Genomic DNA, 23,643 nt, shown 5'->3' on the forward strand with positions numbered 1-23,643 from the left:
GTATAAAAACCTTATTAAAAATGCCATAAAAATGACGAAATAACATTACATATGAAGTGTCTGTATGGCTTTTAAAATATTTTATATTAATTTGCAGGGCTTGTTTTGTTTTATGGAGAGCTTGTATATATATAGGCCAGAAATATATATTAACTACTTCTCATCCTTTTATTTACACAAATGTCTTGTTAAAAATTTCTACCAATTGATGAAACTGATCCGAGATCAGGTAAAAACCATAGACACTGCCCACTCAGCAAAAACTCGTTGAAAAGACGTCGAAAAGACGTTGGTTTCTGATACGCTTATTTTACTGGCATTTTGATCTTGATCTTGAGAGTATTGTGTCCAAAAAACCATGGTAACTCCATGTGAGAAACTGATTAGAGCTTGTTTGCAAATGGCTCTGGCTTCTCTCTCATTCTGTCTCTCTGTGTTCAGTTGGAGCTGACCATGCAGGAGGCTGTGAAATGTCTGCATGCTCTGGAAGAGTTTTGTCCATCTAAAGAGGACTACAGCAAGCTTTGCCTTCTCCTGACGCTGCCCCGCCTCACCAACCATGCCGAGTTCAAGGACTGGAACCCGAGTACAGCACGCGTGCAGTGTTTTGAGGAGGCCTGCGGCATGGTGGCGGAACCGTCTATTCCAGCTTCTCATTAAAGGCCTTCTGTACGAATGCTGCGTCGAGTTCTGCCAGAGCAAAGCTACCGGAGAGGAGATCACAGAGAGTGAGATTCTTCTGGGAATAGACATGCTGTGCGGGAACGGCTGCGATGATCTCGACCTGAGCTTGCTTTCTTGGCTCCAGAACCTGTCGCCCAGCATCTTTTCTTGCGCCTTTGAGCAGAAGATGCTCAATATCCATGTGGATCGGCTTGTTAAACCCGCCAAGGCCGCTTACGCAGACCTCCTCACTCCACTCATCAGCAAGCTCTCCCCATACCCTGCTTTCCCTCTTCGGCGCCCACAGTCTGCGGACACCTACATGACACGCTCTCTAAACCCGGCGCTGGATGGCCTGTCCTACGGTCTCTCTGGCCAAGAGAAGAGAGCAGCGGGAACGGACGGAGGTAAAACTTCACCCATGTCATACTCGTTTGCTAATTTTCAACACCTGAACCGCAGTGTGATGATGGAGAATTCGGGATGTCACAGCATCTTTGAGGAGTCACCGGAAAGGTAAACATCACCCGATACACCTGAAATATCTGCATTTGAGTTTAAGGTGGCGGACCCTTTTAAAACAAACTCCAGAATACTATAACCTGTACATATTTAATATGATCGATGGCACTATTTGGATAGTACTATTACAGTGCAAATTAGCTGATTTTTAGAGAATTAGCTGTAATTATTAAAACCACGATGTCTTTAAATAAAAAAATGTCATTTTTATTATTATTATTTTAGTTATTTATTTTAGTTTACACTACTTGTCAAAAGTTAAGAATAATTAATATTTTTAAATATTTTTTAAACTAGTTTCTTATGCTCACCAAAGCTGAGTAAATAAAAAATTTACAATTTTCATTAGCTATTATTTCAGTCTTCAGTGTCAGATGATTCTTAAAAAATTATTCTAATATGCTGATTTTCTGCTCAGTTATTATCAGTTGTTACTGGTGCTGAAATATTAATAATGGTTATTATTATTATAAAAACAGTTTTTACTGCTTAATATTTTCTGTGAACACCATGATATTTTATTTGATGAATAGAAAGTTCAAAAAACAGCATTTATTTTGTAACATTATTACATTATTATTATGTCTATGTTATTTATCATGTCTATGTTATGTCTATATTATGTCTATATTATGTCTATGTTTTTATCAATTCAGTGCGTCCTTGCTGAATAGAAGTATTGATTTTTTTTTTTAGCTTTCTTACCCCAAAAGTTTGAATGCTAGTGTATCACGGTTTCGACAAAAATATTAGGCAGCAGAAATGTTTTCAACTAATTTTTTCTTGAGCAGCAAATCAGCATATTAGAATGATTTCTGATCCGTTCTCACTGGTGCCTGATGGGATGTAATGTGGCTTATTTGGGACATAATCAGTGTAAACGGTTAGATAACGTTAGATGCATTGCAGTGACCTCATGCAGGTTCAGCGGTGGGAATTAAGCAAATCTGCGTTTCCCATATTGCATGTTTGGGGGTGGCGTGGTTTAGTGGTTCAAAGATTGAGCTTCTAATACTATAAGGTTAAAGGTTTAAATCCCAAAAAGCAATTCATAAGATACTACCATTGTGCTTGTTGTAGAAATGCATGGGTGACCATTTATGTATAGTGCCTATTTTTTAGATTTTCTGTAATAACTACTACAAATCTACCTGTCATTTTTTGTAGATTAAACATATATAGTTGTGTATCTCAAATTAAGAGCATTGTTAAAGGAATAATATTATTGTGTTAATATCTAATATTAATAAATAGTTTTCTCATTCTTATAGGACTAATTCCTTTAGCTATCAAGAATAATGTATGTTTTTAAAACAAAAATGTAAGTGGTATTTTCATTAGAATTATTTGAAATTATTTTAAATGGGTTAAGTTGGATGTGTGATGTGATAGTATTGAGGAACGGGCTGTTTTTGTTTTGGTAGAATGTCAGGTCACCTCCCATGCTTTTGTGTGTTTACATTTGCATTTTCTGGTATGTTGACTTTTCTTTGTCATAACATTGGTTTGGTATTTTAATTAGAACGGTTGTTACTTCTTCACTTGTAGTGTTCAAGCGCAGAGTGTTTTATAGCTACATCAAGGGGTTTATAAACTGAAGTAATAAATAATAAAGTCCCATTAGCAGTACATTTGTTACAGTGTCTTTGTTAACATTATGTAATAAAAATACAACTGTTCACAACTTTTGATTTTTAATAATGTATTAGTAAATGTTGAAATGTTAAGCAATGCTGTTAATTAATGTTGAACCAGGACTGCCGTCAGGGTGGACAATTGGAAACATTGTCATAAGCGCTGTGATAAGAGGAGCCCTAAAGTCCTATATTTTATAGCCTAGCCTTAGATCTGGGGAGGGAAAATACCCATAAAAATTATTTATAAATTCATGTTTTTTTTTTTTTTATTTAGCCTAAGCAATGGCCTGATGACCATTGGTTGATTGAGAAAGTGTATATTATAGCTGTTTATAGGTAAAACCATCTGCTAAATGATGCATTCGTTCTCATTCTTTCTGCGAAAGCTTGCCACCATGACGGCTGAGGAGATCATAAATGTAAAGGAAGTGGAGATCATCAAGGTGATGCTGGACTTCCTGAACACGCGCAAGCTGCACATTAGCATGCTGGCCCTGGAGAAGGAGAGCGGGGTCATCAACGGCCTGTACTCAGACGACATGCTCTTCCTCAGGTTTGATCCATAAGCACCTTATACTCAGGCTGAGTTTAAATCAAAATTAAAAACCTAATGTGGTGGCGTTATGAGCCAATCATATAATGCACGAGCCGGCATGTTATGAAGTGCCATTTTTAATTTTTTAATTTTTCACTGTACCATCCACCCTCCCACATAACCATTTTTAAAGGTTCAGGTAAAAACTGCTTTTTTAACTGCTAATGTGGTGCAATGTTGGCACTTGTGCCATATAGGTTGCCGACACCTTATGTAATGGTTGAGTTTGCCTATTTAAAGCAGTTTTACTCTGCATTGATGTGATAAAATTGAGTTGCATTTGTTTCACCATTACTATTAAACTCAAGTAAGACTATAGACCATTTTGATTTAAGTTTCAAATCGACCGACAGCCCATGGCTCACTTGTGTTGCTTTGAGCGTTACTCATTTCTCATTGAATAAGTGCACAAGAGTTTGGGTCCCTTTTCAGAAACTGGGCCCATTATAAACAAAGGTGCCTTTCACACCACTGCCCTGCTTAACTCCAGAATACAGTTAGGAATAGACTGATAATAAGGCAAATTCAGAGTTTCATCACCATGTTAAACTTACTGAACTTAGATGTAGTATGTTTTATATTGTCTCTAATGTACTATTTGAGTGTAATACAATGTTAATAAATACCAGTCAGATAATGAAATGTTGATTTGAACCTCATGTTTTCATGGAAAATGTTTCTTTGAATATAGTCTAAACTTGTCTAAATTGTTAGTCGTGGAAGGTGGTATTATTATTGTACTATTATAAGTCAAATTGTCTTTCATTCCTCTCTCATGCAGGCAGCTCATTCTGGATGGACAGTGGGATGAGGTGTTACAGTTTATTCAGCCTCTTGAGTGTCTGGATAAATTTGACAGAAAAAGGTGAGAGATCAGCTCAGAATCTTTCTAGAATTGCACCTCGTATCTCGTAGGAGTTTACTTGCATTTCAATGTAAAGAAAAGAAATGTAGTCTTCTACACATTAGAATTTTAAAGTATGATTTTGTTTATTAACACTAAGTTTTTAAGAGCTCACTGAATATAGCAATATAAAAGCAGCAATATTACCCAAATTAAGAGCAGTCCAAATTATTTATATGAATATTTCAATAAAAATGAGGCACTGTTGGTTTAACTTCACATATATTGCTGCATTTTTCCATGTCATCTCAGATTCCGCTACATTGTTTCGAAACAGAAGTTTCTGGAAGCTTTGTGTGTGAACAACGCTATGTCTGCCGAGGATGAGCCACAACATGTGAGTATCATCAGTGTCATCATGACATCCTACACAGAAATGGTGCCATGTTGTCAGATGAGTTGTCACATGTGATGTTTGATTCATTTTGTTTGTCATTATGTGGCATTGCTTTTTTAATTGCTTTTATTTGTACAAGCACCAAATCAGTATTTCAGAATGGTTTCTAAAAGATCATGTGACACTGAAGAATAGAGTAATGTCTGCTGAAAATTCAGTTTCGCATGACAGAAATAAATTACATTTTATGTTACATATAAATGTATCAAAATAGAAAACAGTTGTTTAAATTGCAATAATAATTAACAGTATTCCTGTTTTGTTGTATTTTGATCAAATAAATGCAGCCATGGTGAGACTTCTTTCAAAAAAGATCTTACCAACCCCAAACTTTTAAACAGTGGTGTATAGTAATTATCTTGATAATAATTAATAGTAATGCAAACGAAACAAGATATACAATATATTATTTCTTGAAATATAGCAGAAGATAAAGAAACATACATGCAAAGTCACTTTAGTTTTAGTGCTGTCAAACGATTAATCGCGATTAATCGCATCCAAAAAAGTTTTCATGTGACACAAATGTCTAGACTAGAGAAATAGCTTTGTCTTCTAGGAATAAATTACTTTTTAAAATATATTACAAAACAGTTATTTTGAATAGTAAAAATATTTCACATTATTCATATTTTTACTGGATTTTTTATAAAATAATGAGTCTATGAGTGAGCATAGGAGACTTATTTCAAACCCCTTTTTTAAAACATTTTAATTATTCCAAACTTTTGAAGGTAGTGCATATGTATTGTTAGTTGTTGCATTGTGTTATTGTTTAAAACACCCTGTGACAATATGCCACTGTCCATATTCAATTCTGAGATGGGTGTGGCAGAACAGAATGACTCGAAAGCACAATCTTTTCAGAACAAAATAATTACAAAGGTGAGGTGTGTGTCTAAAATAATGTGGACTCTCTGGTCTTGCAGCTCCAGAACTGAAACTCCATCTGATAAAATGATGAGCTCACCCGGTCCTCAAAACTCTCGCCCGGTCTCTGCCTCGGGTCAGGATGCCCCAGACCCTGGTTCTGCAGAGAAGAATGAGGTACTTTGCTGGTCAATTAATCCATTGATATTTCCTGAACATTAGATCAAGCACTCAATACGTTCATGTTAATGATGTTCTTTATTTGAATTGAACAGTATTAAAATAAACACTAGTAAACGACACCCCTAATAAATTGTTCACTAAATTTAACAAAATAAAAAAACTAATAATTGAAAAAGTAACATGATGCCAAACATATTTCAATATTTAGCATTCAAGTTGGAAAATTTTTAGTGACATTCTGATTAATTTGTGACTGCTGTTTTACAGCATGCTTTGTAATTATATGTCTGAGCCGTAGAAGTTTTCATGTTTTCTCTCCTCCATCAGAAACAGCCTGTATCCCTGAGCAGGGTCATAAATAACGTCTCTAGGTTACGTATGTAACCATGGTTCCCCGAGGGACCGAGACGCTAGCTCAGCTTCCACTTTATCACTGCATAGTTGCAGAGGGCTTAGATTGGCTGTCGCTAAGCTACAGTTGCTAGGCATGTGTTTGTGGGGGTATGTCACTAGAAATATTCTAGAATGTTGATTGATAAATTCACATTCTTTTTGTGTGAAGAGTTTTAGTATGTTGACCTTTACAGATTTCTCTTGTTTGAAGGGCTCTAGAAAGTTGACTGTCAGAGGTTGTGGTGAAAAGAGTTCTAGAATATTCACCATTAGTGACTGTTGTGAATAGAGTTCTGGAATGCTGACATTTAGTCTGTTGTAAGAAGTTAAAATTGAAATGTTGAGCTATAGAGCAGCATTATTTAGTATCATTAGATGCTTTTGTAATTTGTATTCATATTTATATTTTCTGTTCTTATTTTACTTTTAGTTAAAGTTTTGTTTTTGTTAGGCATTTTTGTCATGTTATAAGATAAAAAAAAATATGTCTATATAGTTTAGTACATCAAGATAATGTAAATGAGATGTATTGCCTTAGGGACTAGTTAAAATAAAATAAATGTAAGTTTTTCTGGTTGCAGTTTTTAACTATAAAAACCCTGCTATGGATGTGATTTGTATATATTTTTTTAATCAAGAGTTCTGGACTATTTAACTGTAATCTTTGTTATGAGTCTGATTGTGTGTAATCAGGACCATTAAATGAACAGCCAATCAGCTTCATGCTTTCCCTCTGCTCTGTTTGCCCTGTTACACACAGCCCTGTTCTCTTTAGGTCACTTTCCATCAGGAAACCCACCCATCTTCCTTTTCTCTGTGATCTCACACAAACATACAGAGGATTATTAGTTATTATGACAAGCATTTACTGTCCTTTAGTCCATATCCTGTGGTTTACAGAAAGCTGCTGTGGTCATTCCAGCTGTGATATGCTCTCCTTGACTCTGGGAATCTTTTTTTTTTTTATTATATGCCTAAATATTGTTTAAGGCTTGCTAAAATTATTTGGTAAGTTATTATAACAAATAAAACATCAGCTACTTGTATATCAACACTTTAACACTATATTTGGATGTAGTAGGCAAATTAATATTTTACATCTACTTTGATGTTTCATCCAAATGCTTTGAATATTTTTAAAGAAATATGTGGTTTGTTGCCAATGGTTAGTAGTCTAGATGTGTTGATATCTCGGATTACAGAAAGTTAATTGCAGTGGCTCTGAGCTCTGTGACAACATCACACAGTTTCCTGTCTGGGTTTTTAATCTGTGGTAGTAATCACTGTGGAGCTGTGATGTGCTAAATCTGTTCATCAGACCAGAAAGTGACTCCCCTTCAGCGTCTGTCTACTCATAAACTTTTAGTGTGAAATGAGAGTAAGGCGGTGTCTACCAAAGCGTTTTTAGCCAGCTGAAAATGCTAGGCATTTTTCTGAAAACACCCATCTGTGGGCGCCATAGAATGCTTTAGAGGCACAGCGTTTAGCATACCTCTTTCTCATTTACATCTCAGCACATCTTTGTCTCCTCTGTTTCTGTATAGTTGCGGGACTCCACAGAGCAGTTTCAGGAATATTACCGCCAGCGTTTGCGTGTGCAGCAACATCTGGAACAGAAGCAGCAGCAGCGGGAACTCTACCAGCAGATGCTGCGAGAGGGCGGAGTCCAGCAGCATGAGGGCCCGCCCACCGCCAATCACAACCTCACAGAAACCTTCCTTACCAGGTCAGCCATGCTCCACGTCACCAGTAACATCACATCCAAAGGTCAGCATTTGTTCTAGAGCTGCACTGACATGCATCACACCAGCTGAAGTTTACAAACACAGAGACACAAGGTGAAATCTGATGCTGCTAAAAGCAAAAGGAAAGGATGCAGAGAAAAAGGCAAGGCAGGTTGAATATCAAATGAAAGGCTATTGAGATGTAGATGAGAATGACCTCAGGGTTTTACAGATGGTACAGCAGGCTACCAGGGAACTGGGTGGAGAATTCCCTAAGGAAAACAAACACATATACACACACATGCTCTTAGACCGGTTTTACATTTGCCTACTTTAGACTCCCATTTACATAGTGATTTATTTATTACCAGGCAGGGTAGTAGCTTGCATTCGTGCTTCCCAAGACAAATTGTGTCCGCCAGCCTGACAAGTAGGCTGTACCATTTTTTTAATAATACCTGAAATTCATATTTTTATCAAATATATATATACAATAATACTGTGGAGTAGTGTATGGATAGTCTGTGAAGTAGTTTATTATTTAGGATTTTTCCTAAATTAATACATAATTTAGTTTTTACAGAAAACAACAGTATTATAAATATAAAAATTTGAATAAAAAATGTTTAAAAATGTTTTATTTGGTTTGTCTTCTTTTGCTTTAGTGACAGCACTCGATATGATGTTAAAGCTTTACAAAATCCTATTACTTTCTAGTTCTAGATTTAAGTTTTATTTTAAATCTTGTGTTTTTAGTGTGGATTTTTGAACCCTGCTGTCCTTATAATATTTTGTGAGTTATTAGTAGACTGTAAGCCTCCATTTTGCCGGGTTTTCATCCCACTCGATGGCCCTTGAATCACAGACATGTGGGTTTCTTTCTGTGTGTCAATAAATAATGGAAAGAGATGAGAGATTCATCAAGATTAAGGAGAGGTTGAAGCCTAAACAAAATGATTTTAGATTATTTAAAAAAATAGATTTGAATAAATCCATCCCTCTTTACAAAACAGACTCCAAATGTGTCAGTAATCCTCTCTGAAAATCTGCCAATTGTAAGGATTTTTTTGGAGCATATTTATTGATGTTGTGCGTCACTCAAATTATTTTTTTTCCTACCTCTTACAAGAAAGTTAGTTTATTTAATGGTGCAAACACTGAAATCTGAGAATCACTGAACTCATTTTAGGACCCTCTTCTCTTGTTCGGCTTTGATACTTCTCTAGTTCTTCTGTTGCTGTGGTTACGGTGCACTTGTAAAACAGAATCATAACAAAGGGAGGTTTTGGAACCATGCCGTGCTGTTCCACTGGTGATGTCATCATCATTAAAGGCCACAGCCATAAATAACGCAGCGTGTCAGAGGGGATGGGAGGGCAGAAGAAACACTTATTGTTCTGTCAACAGAAGCCTTGCTGGTAGTGAGGACAAGTTTAGGAGTTTACTATAATGCCACAGAAATTAAATTTAAAATAGATTAAAAACTAATAAAAATGTGTATGCCTGTGTGTTCTGGCCTTATGCCACCTGCTTCAGGGGATTTTCAGGGGGAAACCCCCTTGACCACTGGGAAATTACCAGTTGTGGTAATGGTGGGTGGTGTTTGGCAGAGATTAAGATGAATTTCAAATGAAAGGCTAATGAGATGAATCTCAGGCCTCTACAGATGGTGCCGCGAGCAGCTATGCACCCTAAAGGGGGTGAAGAAATCCCCAAAGAAAACACAAATACATTTTACAAGCTATATGCACTTTGATGTGTGTGTGTGTGTGTAATGAAAAAAGTCTTTCATCAGTCCAGGGGCATAAAAAAAGCCCATATTTTGATACTGTTTTAAAAAAAATATTATTTTGGATATCAATAGATATTAATCGTCTTTATCTGGAGAGTTGTTCACAAGCTGCACATGCAATAAAGAGCTGCACTGTTGCAGACAAACAGTAGAAGGCTTCTGCAAGTATTATTTCCTACATTGGATTGTTGCCAAATATCCACTTAATCCAGTGCTCTCTTTGTTTTCTTTAGGGATGTCAACGATTCATCGACGATTAATTAATTGACGATAAGAGATGTAATCGATTAAAGCTATCAATGGTCGATTAAGCAATTTAATTTAGGGGTGCGTGCGGCTCATGTGCAAAACACATGCAAGCGGCTGTGAGTAACGGGGCTGGATCTTTTGCGAAAATAATTTACTAATGTACAAATTACGCTTTTAATGTGATACAAACTTTAAAAGTACATCAAATAGGAACAATGCAAAGTCCTTTAACATGGAAAGCAGTAGAAATTTAGTAACTACGTTATGTTTAATTATAATTTTCCCAGATAATTGTTTCATATTGGGCTCTGACAGGGCTGTGCATGGGACACGAGCAGGAGGACAAAGCCCATCTCTTTTCTCATATCTTCATGTTTTCTCTCAATATTCCAAAGCAAATGACACCATTTGTAAATGTTCAGAAATAATATATGCCACTGCAATAGACACATTTTGCAGGTTAATGATTAATCAATTAATTGATCGTTAATTTAAATTACGTTCGATCATGGGAATGATTGAAAATTGACATCCCTATTTTCTGTCTTACAAAATATCCTATCACAGTGTGTGAGTGAACCCGTGAAAAATGATTCTAATTATTACTAGAATAAAAATTTATCTTATAATCTAGCTCAAAGTTAGTCCCATTTAACCAGAAATTTTACTTTTAGTATTCATGTTTGCAGTTTTAGTATTCATGGTCATGTTGCAGTTTTTATTCTGGTCACTCTGACAGAAAGCGACTGTATGAGCAACATGTAAAATTACTTGCGTACATGGGTCAAAGACGAAAAAGGGTTTAAGCATAAAAACAATAAGTGTAATACTGCTTTAAATAGTTGTTTTTCCCCCAAAAAATAAAAAAGTTTTCTGTTTAATTTAATTGCAATTTTGTTTTTGTTTTTCCGAGCAAAAAATAAATATCATACATTTTTCCCTGATTTACAGAAGACACCATTAAAATGTCATTCAGTGTAATATTCTTGTCAGGCATATTTACAACAAAAATCAATTTGTGACATATTAAAAGACTAATTACTTTCACCCCAAATACTAATTAGTTGTAATTTTACATTTAAAATTTGCCACTATCCTAGGTTTTGCCCATTTGTCAGTAAGAATTTGTACTCATTGTACAAGTCATGTACAAGTCAGAATAAGCATGTTTGAATTTTTACATAAATATTGTGTTACACTGAATGACAATGTAATATTATTTCAACCAAATTTTAACATTTTATTCTCCAAAAACTTATTTGAAACCTTAAAAGTAGACACTTTACTTACATTTAATGTGCTTTCTATGGACATATAATCACTTTTGTCAATTTCTTTTGATGCGGACATCTTAACGTCTTTGACCCACATAAATAGTTTCTTTATAGTATGCTTGTTACAAGTTTTTCGGATTAAACCCTTGAATAAAAAGGTCCACAGCACAGTCACAAAGTGTATATCGTGTATATACAAAGTGTATATAAATATTGCAATATACAGTTTCATGGCTGGTAAGAAACGTTTATGGCTGGCAAAGTTTCACTCATTAGGTTTGGCAACAAGTTCATTTTGAACCTTTTTAAAATTCACAAACTCACAAACTTTTTAAAATTCAGCAAAAAAAAAATTAATGTTGCGGTTACTGACTTGCAGAATCTTCAGAAAGACAAACTGATTTTTTTACTTCAAAATTAGATTTCAATTTAATTTGTATTTGTATGTTTTGAGAAAGCTCCTGGCTTGTGTTGTGTGTGGTATGCATCATATGGTCAGCCCATGGCCATGCCATCCTGAGACTATGACTAGCTCCAAGATGACCCTAAAGCTTCATGTTTTTGTGTGTATGTGTGCAGGTCTATTCAGAGACTGGAGGAGCTAAATGTGGGAATGGATGATTTGGGGGAAGAGGTGCAGGCTCTCTCTCAGCAGTGTAATGGAGGTAGTAATAACAGCAGTGTAGCGAGAGATGCTTCAGCCACACCACAGACACAGGAAGGGTGTGGAGGAGCCAGCGATGTGGTCACCAGCACTCCTCAGAGGTCAGTAGGTCAAGCAGCCTTCCCTTCGCCCAGCCAGTCTCCTGAACTACCCCAGAGGTGAGAGTCACACTCAATCATTTTCCTTCATTGAAAGAGTTTGAAAATTTCTATATCAGTGCATCCATAATGTAAGATTGTTTTGGGAGCTTTTTGTCATGTCAAGTTCCAGTATGTTTTTAAAAGTGAAATTTGCTTTTAATGTTTTTTTAATTACTGTTTGGGTTCTTAAGGGGGTTTTAAAAAGAGTTTGTTATCTCCTGCAGTGCCCAGAGAGACAAAACTGGACACAATGACAGTAGTTTGACCTGCTCTAAAGGCCCAGAGGTACAGTGCCTCCTACAGCTCAACATAATAAATCCAATAAAGCCGACTGTATCATATTTGATATGCAAATTTCTAAGGCCACTAAGTTATCAACATGATCAGTGTTGCTGAAAAATCTTTTTGCAGACAATCTACTACATGCCTTCTGTCAATCTGATTGATAGTTTATACTTTTTTAGCAAGTAAAAGGTCTTTTAGGTATAATTTTAAAGTATAATATCATTCTAAAAACACTCCCTTTTGTTTATGGTACACACATTTTTTTGTGTATTTGTAAATGTGTAATTTATTATGATTTTTCAAAACATAAGAATACATTTTATATAGTAATTTTTAGAAAAACCTTGGTAAATTTTGAGTATGAAATATGATCCATCAGGCTTAGGAATGTTTATTTGTACGTTTTACCCCTCAATAAAAACTAGGGAGCTTTGATTATAAAGCATTTAAATATATAAAAAAAATCAATCTTTTCAAAACATATTCTTTTGAGATATAGAGTGAAAACTGATATTTATCTGCTTTTTTAAATATATGTTTTAATAAAGATCTCATTGATTTACAAGCTGCACCAAATTGCGTGTTTTTGCAAATTGTTCTTTCTGTTTCTTTTATACTAAACTCCTGTTTCATACTAAATGAGCCACTTTTATTTCATATGTCAGGTTATACATGGTTAACATTCACTGAATAACACATTCTGTCTCTCTTTAAAGGCTTTAGTGTTGGTTTAATTACAGCTCTTGAAACTTCTCAGATCAAACACAGATTAGGGATTGGTCTGGATTATTTGGGATTACTATATCGCCTAATCTTCAAATGAACCCTTCTCACATACAGAATGTGTTTATATGTGTGTGTTGCAGAAAGATAAGTCAAAAGCCAAGTTTGTGATGGTCAACACCCTGGAGGATACGCAGGCGGTCCGGGCCGTGGCCTTCCACCCCACAGGGACATTGTACGCTGTCGGCTCCAACTCTAAAATGCTGCGTGTGTGTGCCTATCCTGACACGCTGGACACGAGGTCAGCTGCCCACATGCTGCATTAAAACCCATTTAAATGATCAAGCATGTTATAGATGATGGGATACAAGCAAGTGCCTGAAATCGTTATTTCAGCCATACAGCTGTGATTATAAACACTAGAAAATGAAAAACCCTATGAAGTGTTTGAATTCTCTGCTATTAGAAAACATTAATACATATTCCTGTTCTTACTGTGAATGATTTATCAGTGCATGTTATTTGTCTTTGTAATGTTTCATTAAAATTGTACTTGCTAATTCCAAACCTGTATGAATTTCTTTCTTATGTGGAACACAAAGATATTTTGAAAAATGTTTGGAACCAAAATTATTTGGTTACCAGCATTCTTCAAAATATCTTTTTTATACAGTTCATACTGTTTTGGAACAACATGAGGGCGAGTAAGTGATGACAGAATTTTCCTTTTTGGGTGAACTGCTCTGTTAATTCATAGAGAATCAGAATCTTTCAGTTGACCATTAAATGTTGATGTACTGTAGTTGTTTTGTTCTTTTTTTAGTGGTTCGGGCACAAGTAGACCTCCTGTAATCCGCTTCAAGAGGAACAAGCATCACAAAGGCTCCATATATTGTGTAGCCTGGAGCCCATGTGGACAACTACTGGCCACCGGCTCCAATGATAAATACGTCAAAGTGCTGCCCTTCAACCCTGAAACCTGCAATGCTACAGGTGATTACAAACAAATATTCATGAATCTTTAAGCAAGACACTACAGGCTTTTTTGTCATGCACTGGCCTATTTTAAGATTTTAGGCTATTTGGCTTATCTATTTGCATCTGTAGATTTTAATTACAATTAACGTATCTTTTTGCAAAATGTTTTTTTTTTCTCCTGCACTGAGGCTGAAATCTTCAGTAGCACTTAATTACTTAAACCAACCATTTCTATTTATATTCTGGAGGTTTTTACAGAGGTGTTTGTTCATGTATCATTCACCTGATTTATATAATATTTTATTCCTAAAAAAAATCATAAAATAAATAAATAATTTTTAAAAATGTAAAGAAATATCTAAAATCCATTCTGTAAAAACCTGTATCTCTAATATATCAACCAAATAAAACAAGAATTTTGAATCTGGATTTATCATTACGTTCAGATTTCTGTTCTGGAAATTATTGCATGGAAATGCAAATTAGTGCATATTTACTTAGATAATGTCATATTTAAGCAAATATTTCAGAGAACTGTGAGTGATGACTTGTGGTACCATCACAGAGGGGCACAAAATCACTTTCCAAATCATTTTTGTTCACCGTTCCTGGCTGGTGGAATGATCTTCCCACCCCTATCCGGAATGCTGATTCCCTGACAATTTTCAAGCGACAGCTGAAAACTCATCTCTTTCGTCACCATCTGACTTCATCCTAAAAAAAAAAAACTTTTGCTTCTCTTTACTTAATCCCCAGTCTAGCTTGTACTTGGTACTTGGTATTACGAGCACTTCCTGTGTCTATTTGCCTCTTTAAGATGAATCGTTTGATGTATTCCCCAAATTGTAAATCGCTTTGGATTAAAAGCATCAGCTAAATGAATAAATGTAAATGTAAACTTGTAATACAAACAATTTTTACAATTCTTAATGTAATCAATCAACTGGTAAAGTATGGTGATATCTGTTAGTTGCATTTTGACTTTTACTTTATGTATTTAAATCCACACACGTCCTCAATGACTCTCTCTGCTTCAGGTCCTGATCTGGAGTTCAGTATGCATGATGGGACTATCAGAGATCTGGCATTTATGGAGGGTCCTGAGAGCGGAGGGGCCATTTTAATCAGTGCAGGAGCCGGAGACTGTAACATCTATACAACTGACTGCCAGAGAGGACAGGGCCTGCACGCGCTGAGCGGACACACAGGTACACACACACAGATATATGACTTTATATTATATACACACAGATTCTTGTAAATATGTTAATTCCTAATGTGATTTGTATGTGTTTTCTCTCCTCAGGTCATATCCTGTCTCTGTACACATGGGGGGGCTGGATGATGGCGTCCGGCTCTCAGGATAAGACGGTGCGCTTCTGGGACCTGCGAGTGCCCAGCTGTGTGAGAGTGGTGGGGACGGCCTTCCAAGGTGCAGGTGGGCTTCACCTGCTTTATTTTACTCTTTAGCACTTTGTCTGCTAAAAAACACCAGTTTTTGATGTTAGCTGGTTTTACAAGGTTTCTAGCTGGTCTACGCTGGTCATTTATGCTTATTGGTTGGACGGTTGACCAAGTGCTGGTAAGGCTGAAATGGTCATGGTAAAGCATTTAGGTCAAGCTGATCAGAAATGGTAACAGCTATCATGTTTCAAAAACCAGCTTGAACACCTTGAGCCGGTATGACCTGGTTTTTCCAGCAAGGAAACTGTATATCTGACCTGATTCACTGGAAACATTACGTGGCCGCCATGTTACATACTAATGTGCTTTAATCTGCCATTTTGGTTTTATATTACAAGATTTAAGTCATTTTCAGACCAGTCTTATTTTAGTATCATTAAGAAAATGTAGGTTTTATAAGTACTTTGAATCAGATTTTATTTTTACATGTTGTTTTCATTTTCATTTTAGTTAAACATTTAATAATGTTCTGTGTTTTTGTCATTTTTTAATAACATTTTATATTTATAAATATTTTATTTTTATTCTTTTTAAACTAACTGCAAATGAGAAATGTTGCCCTGACAACTAATTGTTCAATGTTTTTTTTAAACATTTTATTTTATTTTAAAAGTTAAAGTTTTTTGTTGTTGTTGTTGTTTTTTCCTATAATACATTCTAATTGTTCAGCACAGTGTATGACACTATCCCCCAGTTTCACAGACAAGGCTTAAGCCTAATCCTAGACTAAAATGTAAATCTGAGCTGTTTCAACTGAAGGAAACTTGCACTGACTGATCTTAAAACAGTAATGTTTTTTTATAAGGTATGTTTATAAAAATTACTTAAATGTCCTAATTGAACTATAGCCTAATCCTGGTTTAGGCTAAGCCCTGTCTATGAAACCGAACCTATATTGCGTCTTTACTTCTTTATGCCCCATTCAGAAGTATTGTGAGAAATTTTTGACTAAATAAAATGAATATAAATCTTGTCTCCTGGATTTGGTCATTAGCAATTGTAATAGTAAGTGTGTGTTTGTTCATGTGGTTTATGTTGTGTGTGTGAATTCACAGGCAGTCCTGTGGCGTCGGTGGCAGTGGACCCGAGTGGGCGTCTGCTGGCATCAGGGCAGGAGGACAGCTCCTGTATGCTGTATGACATCAGAGGCGGGCGCATGGTTCAGACGTACCAGCCGCACTCCAGTGATGTCCGATCGGTGCGTTTCTCCCCCGGCGCTCATTACCTGCTCACGGGATCCTACGACACCAAGGTCATCGTCACTGACCTACAAGGTGAGATCTCAGATGACCCTCAGTTTACCCTGAGTGTTAATGTTAATTTTTCATTGTAGAATTAGTGTGTATTTGTCATTTTTATTTGTTTTTAAATGTATTTTAAATATATTCATTTTAAATATAGATTTTTATTTCAGTTTTATTTCTTTCAGTTAAAGTTTATTTTATTTCAAGTAACGAATTATTCTTATTTTTTTTTTAAGTTTTAGGTAACTGTAATAACCTTGCAACTCAACATCTATTTATTTTACTTTTTTAACTTATTTATTTTACATTTACATTTTATTTGACTACATTTTTACACCTCAAATGAAACAAGTGTTATTTTAGTATCAAGACACTATTATAATTTTTATTTTGAATCAGTTTTTATTTTTTTATTTTGTCATTTTTAGTAGTTTTTGTCGTTTTTAATTTGATATAGCTTTTATCGATTTTTACTTGCATTTAAGTTTATATTAGTACATCAAGTTACACTAAATGAAAATGAGAAATGTTTTTTTATTTGTACTTGTTTAATTGTAATTTATTTTAATAGATTTTTACACCTCCATATAATGCCCCACAAAAAAAAAAGACTGTAGAAATTCATTTTGAATTATTTACATTTTTGCATGGTTGCATGGAGGTAGAAAGAAGAAAGCTCATAATGGAAAAGAAATGTAATAAATTCTGAAAATATTCAGTTTTGTTGATGATGTTGTTGTTTTTTTGTTTGTTTGTTGTTGTTTTTTGCGTAATTTTCCTCCATGTATTCAATGTGTGACAAAGGGGCAACACAAAATATTTTATCAGGTTTCCAACAGTCAAAAGAAAAGAAAAAAATTACAATAAATTTTGTAAATGTAAATATGTATTTTAACATTTTTAAGCATTTACAGTATGTTTTAAAGCAATTATGTTTTGGATGATTGTATGTGTGCACAGGTGACCTGACAAAGCAGCTGCCATTGACCGTTGTGGGAGAGCATGCTGATAAAGTGATTCAGTGCAGGTGGCACACACATCACCTCTCCTTCCTGTCCTCCTCTGCTGACCGCACTGTCACACTCTGGACAGAAGCCACGTAGAGCCAGCTCTGGCCACTAGATAGAAACAGCACATGTATATAAAGTATGTGTGTGCGCTGTGCTTCTGTTTTGAGTCTGTTTGTTATGAGTGTGTATTTATTTTGTGTTCCTGGAAGTTGAGTTCTTTATCAGTGAATGGCTGAAATAAGTGCAAAGCCTTTTTATGTACATATTATCTGATTGACTGCCAGTGTGTCTGATGGCCCTGAGCCACATTGGGATGAGATGCTTTGCTGTGTGCTTGTTATGTATGTGCTTCCCATTCAATAACCTTTATCAAACACTGAACCGTCCCTCCACACAGACTCAGTGGTGTCATATGATCTATACTGTGGCCTTCCTCTCTGTGTGTCCGCTTTCCATACATCTGTACTTGCCTGTTTGAATCTAGCCTCTGGAAATAGATGCAGTATTCATTATCTGAGTCATTTTTGATGTATCATTGCAAACCATATGAATGCAACCTGTTTGAGTGAAAGATGTACAGGCAGTCCAATGCTTGCCTGAAAATGAACATTATTATGACCTGCTGCAAATACTGTTTCGAAATTCAGCTGCTCGTGCAAATATCAAAAGCAACGTTAATGTAAACTGCCTTTGTAAATGCTGTCAAGTCAGTCTCATTTAAAGTGGTTAATGTTTGAATTATACTCTTTTTGCTTGAAACAGTCTGCAGCCCTTGTGAGTGCCTCTGAATCGATGGCATGATTCAAAGTATTGAATTTTTAAATGTAGATGAAGGGAATCTGTGTCCTATAAATGTCAGTCTATACATAGTGCTAAAACCATCAAATGAAATGTTTTGGGCGTTGGCACATAGGTTTGTTAAACAGGTGAAATCGTTTGATACTATGATCTTGCACTTTTCCTGTTTTGTTTCGATAGCACTTTGTTTTTGAGTAGTTTATGTTGTATGTTTTCTAATGATGTAGATTTTATTATTTAATCTTAAGTTTTTGTTGTTATTGATGTTATTAATTTTAAAACGAAGCCAAACTAACATGTTGACACATTTACATGCTGAAGCAGCTCTCATTTGAAGTCATGTAGTGAAATATTGTGTCGTTCCTGTAATCTTTTCTAAATCATATTTGGACATCAGTGACTACAGTAAAGGCTGGTGGGACAAGTCTGAATAAATAACCCTATTCTCTGCTACGCCTCCATTCATGTGCATTAAGCACTAGTTCAGGGCTGTCCAAACTCGGTCCTGGAGGGCCGGTGTCCTGCAGTGTTTAGCTCTAACTTGCCTCAACACACCTGACTGGAAATTTCTATGCTTAGTGAGAGCTTGATTAGCTGGTTCAGGTGTGTTTAATTAGGGTTGGAGCCAGTGTTGGGGGTAACGCATTACGTAATCAGATTACTTTTTTCAAGTAACTAGTAAAGTAACGCATTACTTCTTTAATTTACAAGAAAATATCTGAGTTACTTTTTCAAAAAAGTAACGCCAGTTACTTTGTTTTCCCATTTATTGACTGACAAGTCTCCTGTCCCCATATTGGGAGAAATCGGAAGTGCAGACGAGTTGTGTGCGCTGTGTGAACATGATGTTACTGTAGTTCTAGACTAAATGTGAATGTGCATTAATTCATCCCACTCACAAAAAACTGATTTAGTATTCATCAAAATGAATTAAAACAGTGAAATGCAAACTCAGAATATGACGCAAACCTGCAATAATTAAATATGTTAAATAACACAAATGTATCTAATCCCATTTTATTAACCAATGTCTTTGCTGCTGACCTTTGCTGATCCAGTTCAACCATGCTAATAAGCAAAAATGACTTTAGATAAACTAACAATTGTGTTTCAGTTTTTTTTTTTATTGCTGAAGAGTGTTTCTTCTCCTGCGTTCTACTGTACAGATGTGAATTTACTTTTCCTTCAGCCTGAGGTTTATTCATTACACTTTTTGGTGTGAAAGGGCTTTTACATTTGCTATAAATATAACTTCTTATATTAAAAACAATCAAGCCCTGTTCATATTTAAAAAGTAACGCAAAAGTAATATAACGCATTACATTCCATAAAAAGTAACTAAGTACCGTAATTAGTTACTTTTTTAGGGAGTAACGCAGTATTGTAATGCATTACTTTTAAAAGTAACTTTCCCCAAAACTGGTTGGAGCTAAACTCTGTAGGACACCGGCCCTCCAGGACCGAGTTTGGACAGCCCTGCACTAGTTGCTCATTTCTTGCTGATTCACTTTAATAGTGAAAAATTCACTGGTGTAGCCTAATACATCACATTAACTATGGACAATGTGTCCAAATAACGTTTTGTCTTAATTTTGAACAGATGTTTTCATTTTTCAAACGGTCTGCTGTCAAAAGATCATCTAAAATGCCTCCGTTTTCTAAAATAAACGGTCGAAATACAACGTTTCTAAAAAAGTAACATCCAATGTTATTTCTGCATTTATAAACGCAGACCCTGCATATTTGCATAGCCTGTTACACTTGAGATGTTACACACTACAGTGAATGAAACTCCGCCTATGGGCTACAATAGAAAAAAAAATAGTTGTATGATCTATTCTAGACCAAGCAAAAAATCCACTTATTTTATTGAAATCCTAGGCTATAAGCGATACAGTATACTACTAATATACAAATGGCGTGAAGCAGCTGGGTGATGGACGTAACGCCTTAATGTACACGTCAAACCTATGTCATGTAATTTAGGCTAAATTGAAAACTGCTTTCGTTTTTTTCACTGGCTATTGATGGGAAGTTCGGATCATTTTACCGACTCGGACCTTTGAGTCTCGTTCAGCAAAATGAACGAATATTTTTTCGAGTCATTTCGTTCATTTTAGCAAAATATAATTAAAATGTTACGTGGTACTTCCCTAACACGTATACTAACGCAAACGTTGATCACACTACAAACAATACAAAACTGCTATAAGACACAGAAAAGATTAATTAATTGTTTACCTGGGTCTTCAGTTTATGATTAGCTCACCTCACCTCTTATCTGACAAGTCTTCGGGTTTGGGTTTATGAGGCTGTCACGTGATGAATTAACGACTCGGAAAAACCCGAAGACTCGAACCAGGTGAACTACTTGACTAATTCCAGTACAGAACCTATAGGATGTTGCCCATGCGCGACTGAACGAATCACTCCCCGAGACGACTCGTTCTTCCCGAGTCACATTAAAGATTCGTTCAAAATGAACGAATCGTTCAAGAACGACCCAACACTAGGCGCCACGTGAAGTGTGCAACTTTTCTCTTTACGTGAAACTAGTTCGGTTAAACAGGCTGAATTTTACGACTGCGTGTTAGATGCGGTATATTAAGCGTTTAAAAAGTACCTGGCTGATCGGCATTTCGTTTTAATTCGCGGATCAAGGTCCGTTATCCATAACGATGAGCAGCTTTGGTAAACGAGAAAAGCGGCGCGATCTGACTTGCAACTCCAATAGTTTGATGCCAATGTAAATCTCTGTTTTGTACGCTTAAATAATTAACCAGTCTATTTATTTTTATAATGACGTGTTACAAAAACTTGAAATATTGTTTTAATGTACAGCCGACAAATAATCGTAAAATGCAATGTATGATCTTTTTTTTTTATGCCCAGAGGCCCATTTTGTGGATGGGAACTACGCTGCGCTTGTTCAGAGGGTTACCTCAGTGATGGCAATAGCAGATGAACTAAAAAATGAGGACATAATACATGAGGAAAAATATGCAGAGATCAGAGCAGAACAAACCAGCCAGGGCAAAATGAGAAAGCTCTTTGAAGCGCTTAATGCTGGAGGACACCGAGTGAAAAATGACTTTTATTATGCTCTGAGAAATCATGAACCATACCTCTTCAGAGACTTGGGTAAGAGAATCTACAGTTGGTGTTAGTTTAATAAGTTTATAAACTTGAACCTACCTGTATGGGTAGTCTAATGTGAGCTGATATCAGGTGGTGAGGCAATGGATTACATCGATGGCAACCAGAACAACCAGCTCCAGTTAAACTGAATAGTGAGTGAAACCTGTTTTCAATTGCATGTTATGTAGGCTACTGTATTGAACACTGAAATTAAAAAGAAAATGCTGGCAGGCAAAGCAAATAAGATTGCTGATATCCTGTCCTTGAGCAAAAATTAGCATTAATACATTGTTCAGTCAAAAGTCTATTTTTTAGATTAAAGTTTGAAACACCAATTAATAACAAATATTAAATACAGTCTAGTCCACAGTGTTAGTAAACATCCTGTAATCTTTCTTTACCAAATGAAGCCCCCTGCACCCAAGAAACTGAAGACCCCTGCAACCAAGACATGGAAACAGACGTCACTTGGAAAATAAGATGCAGCTGAAGATGAAGCAATGTAAAAAAATGCTGTTAAAGGAACAGTTCACACAAATTAAAACTGTCATCAGTTATTCTCCCTAATGTCACTGAACACCTTTAACCATAATTTTTCATAATTTTTTTACTTTGTGTTCCATATATATATAGGTTTTCCTTTTGTAGGTTAAATTTTTTTAAACTTTTTTATGCAGTTTTTTCATGCTAAAATCACAATAGCTTATACTATTCGACTTATATTCGACTGAACCGAATCATTTAAATGGTTGATTCATTCGTGAACGAAACACCGTCGTGTTGCTCAGAGACGCAAAACAGCGCTGTGGCTTTGTTTGGAATTATTTTTGTTGGCGAAATAGTGCAAAAACAGGCAATATGGTGTCTAAAACGTAAGTCACTTAATAAAACGTCTAGTTTATTGAACTGTTGTAAAAAATCAATATCACATTTGTATATGGTAATGTTTGGAGAAAAAAAGGCACTCTTCCAAGTGAACTTGATTAACTACATGAAGTGGTATAAATATACACATTTTCTGCCCCCATGTCTTGAATTTGTGATCATTCTGAATGTATTTTAATAGACTGAATCATGCAGTGATCAGGCAGAGCGCACTCTAAAAGCGCATGCGCACTAGACTTCACGTAATGCCTGCACTCTGTAGGTGTTTTGAATGTTTATTTTTTTGCGTCGTGAGAATATTGAGCAAAATAGCTCACTTGTCATGGTGTTAACTATATCATGTTATGAATAAACTAAACATTTTGAATTTTTACCTCAGTGTGTTTCTTCTGAGTTTATGTGTGCTGTCACGCTCATTTGTTCTGAAGTCTCGAGACAAACAGAGTGAGCCTCAGCAGCGCGAGCTTGTATTCTGTATTCTGCTAACTTACTGCAAGTAGGCTTGTTTGAGATGAGCAAAATCTGCGCAGAACCGATCACCGGTGATCACCGCGAGATGCATGCCGGTTAGAAAAGTGTCAGACTTACCTCGGACTTGCTCTGATGCCATGCTGACCTGTGCAAAAAAAACTCTCGCGACGGCGAGGCGGCTGTGTCGGATTGTGCAGTCGAGTGCAGTTGCTCTCCACCGACTGCGCTGAGCAAAAGCATGATGGGAAACGACTGAGTGACGACAGAGCTTAAAGCGCCAGTAGGTGGCAGTAAGTCACTGTTAAGTGAGTCATTGCGACTGAACCGAATCATTTAAACAGTTGAATCATTCAGGAATGAAACACCATCACGTTGCTCAAAGACGCAAAACAGCTCTGTGGCTTTGTTTGGAATTATTTTTGTTGGCGAAATAGTGCAAAAACAGGCAATATGGTGTCTAAAACGTAAGTCACTTAATAAAACGTCTAGTTTATTGAACTGTTGTAAAAAATCAATATCACATTTGTATATGGTAATGTTTGGAGAAAAAAAGGCACTCTTCCAAGTGAACTTGATTAACTACATGAAGTGGTATAAATATACACATTTTCTGCCCCCATGTCTTGAATTTGTGATCATT

The 23,643-nt window shown here is 35.9% G+C and overlaps 2 protein-coding genes across 2 annotated transcripts; both read left to right on the forward strand.

The window, feature by feature from the left end:
• The first annotated feature begins 447 nt into the window (after nucleotides 1-447).
• Nucleotides 448-19,005, forward strand: LOC107660041 (WD repeat-containing protein 47-like). Its single transcript, XM_016449215.1, has 11 exons — nucleotides 448-1,179; nucleotides 5,648-5,765; nucleotides 7,709-7,890; nucleotides 11,783-12,025; nucleotides 12,232-12,292; nucleotides 13,159-13,316; nucleotides 13,839-14,008; nucleotides 15,031-15,201; nucleotides 15,300-15,431; nucleotides 16,513-16,731; nucleotides 17,662-19,005. Exons 1-11 carry the CDS (start codon nucleotides 560-562, stop codon nucleotides 17,802-17,804), a joined length of 2,217 nt encoding a protein of 738 aa, XP_016304701.1. The 5' UTR covers nucleotides 448-559; the 3' UTR covers nucleotides 17,805-19,005.
• A 2,017-nt stretch (nucleotides 19,006-21,022) lies between these two features.
• Nucleotides 21,023-22,272, forward strand: LOC107660516 (apoptosis-associated speck-like protein containing a CARD). Its single transcript, XM_016449840.1, has 3 exons — nucleotides 21,023-21,200; nucleotides 21,402-21,650; nucleotides 22,058-22,272. The coding sequence occupies exons 1-3, from the start codon at nucleotides 21,188-21,190 to the stop codon at nucleotides 22,135-22,137; spliced, it is 342 nt and encodes a 113-aa protein (XP_016305326.1). The 5' UTR covers nucleotides 21,023-21,187; the 3' UTR covers nucleotides 22,138-22,272.
• The last annotated feature ends 1,371 nt before the right edge of the window (nucleotides 22,273-23,643 follow it).

This window comes from Sinocyclocheilus anshuiensis, unplaced genomic scaffold, assembly GCF_001515605.1.
Source record: "Sinocyclocheilus anshuiensis isolate Anshui unplaced genomic scaffold, SAMN03320099.WGS_v1.1 scaffold850, whole genome shotgun sequence".
Lineage (NCBI taxonomy): Eukaryota > Metazoa > Chordata > Actinopteri > Cypriniformes > Cyprinidae > Sinocyclocheilus > Sinocyclocheilus anshuiensis.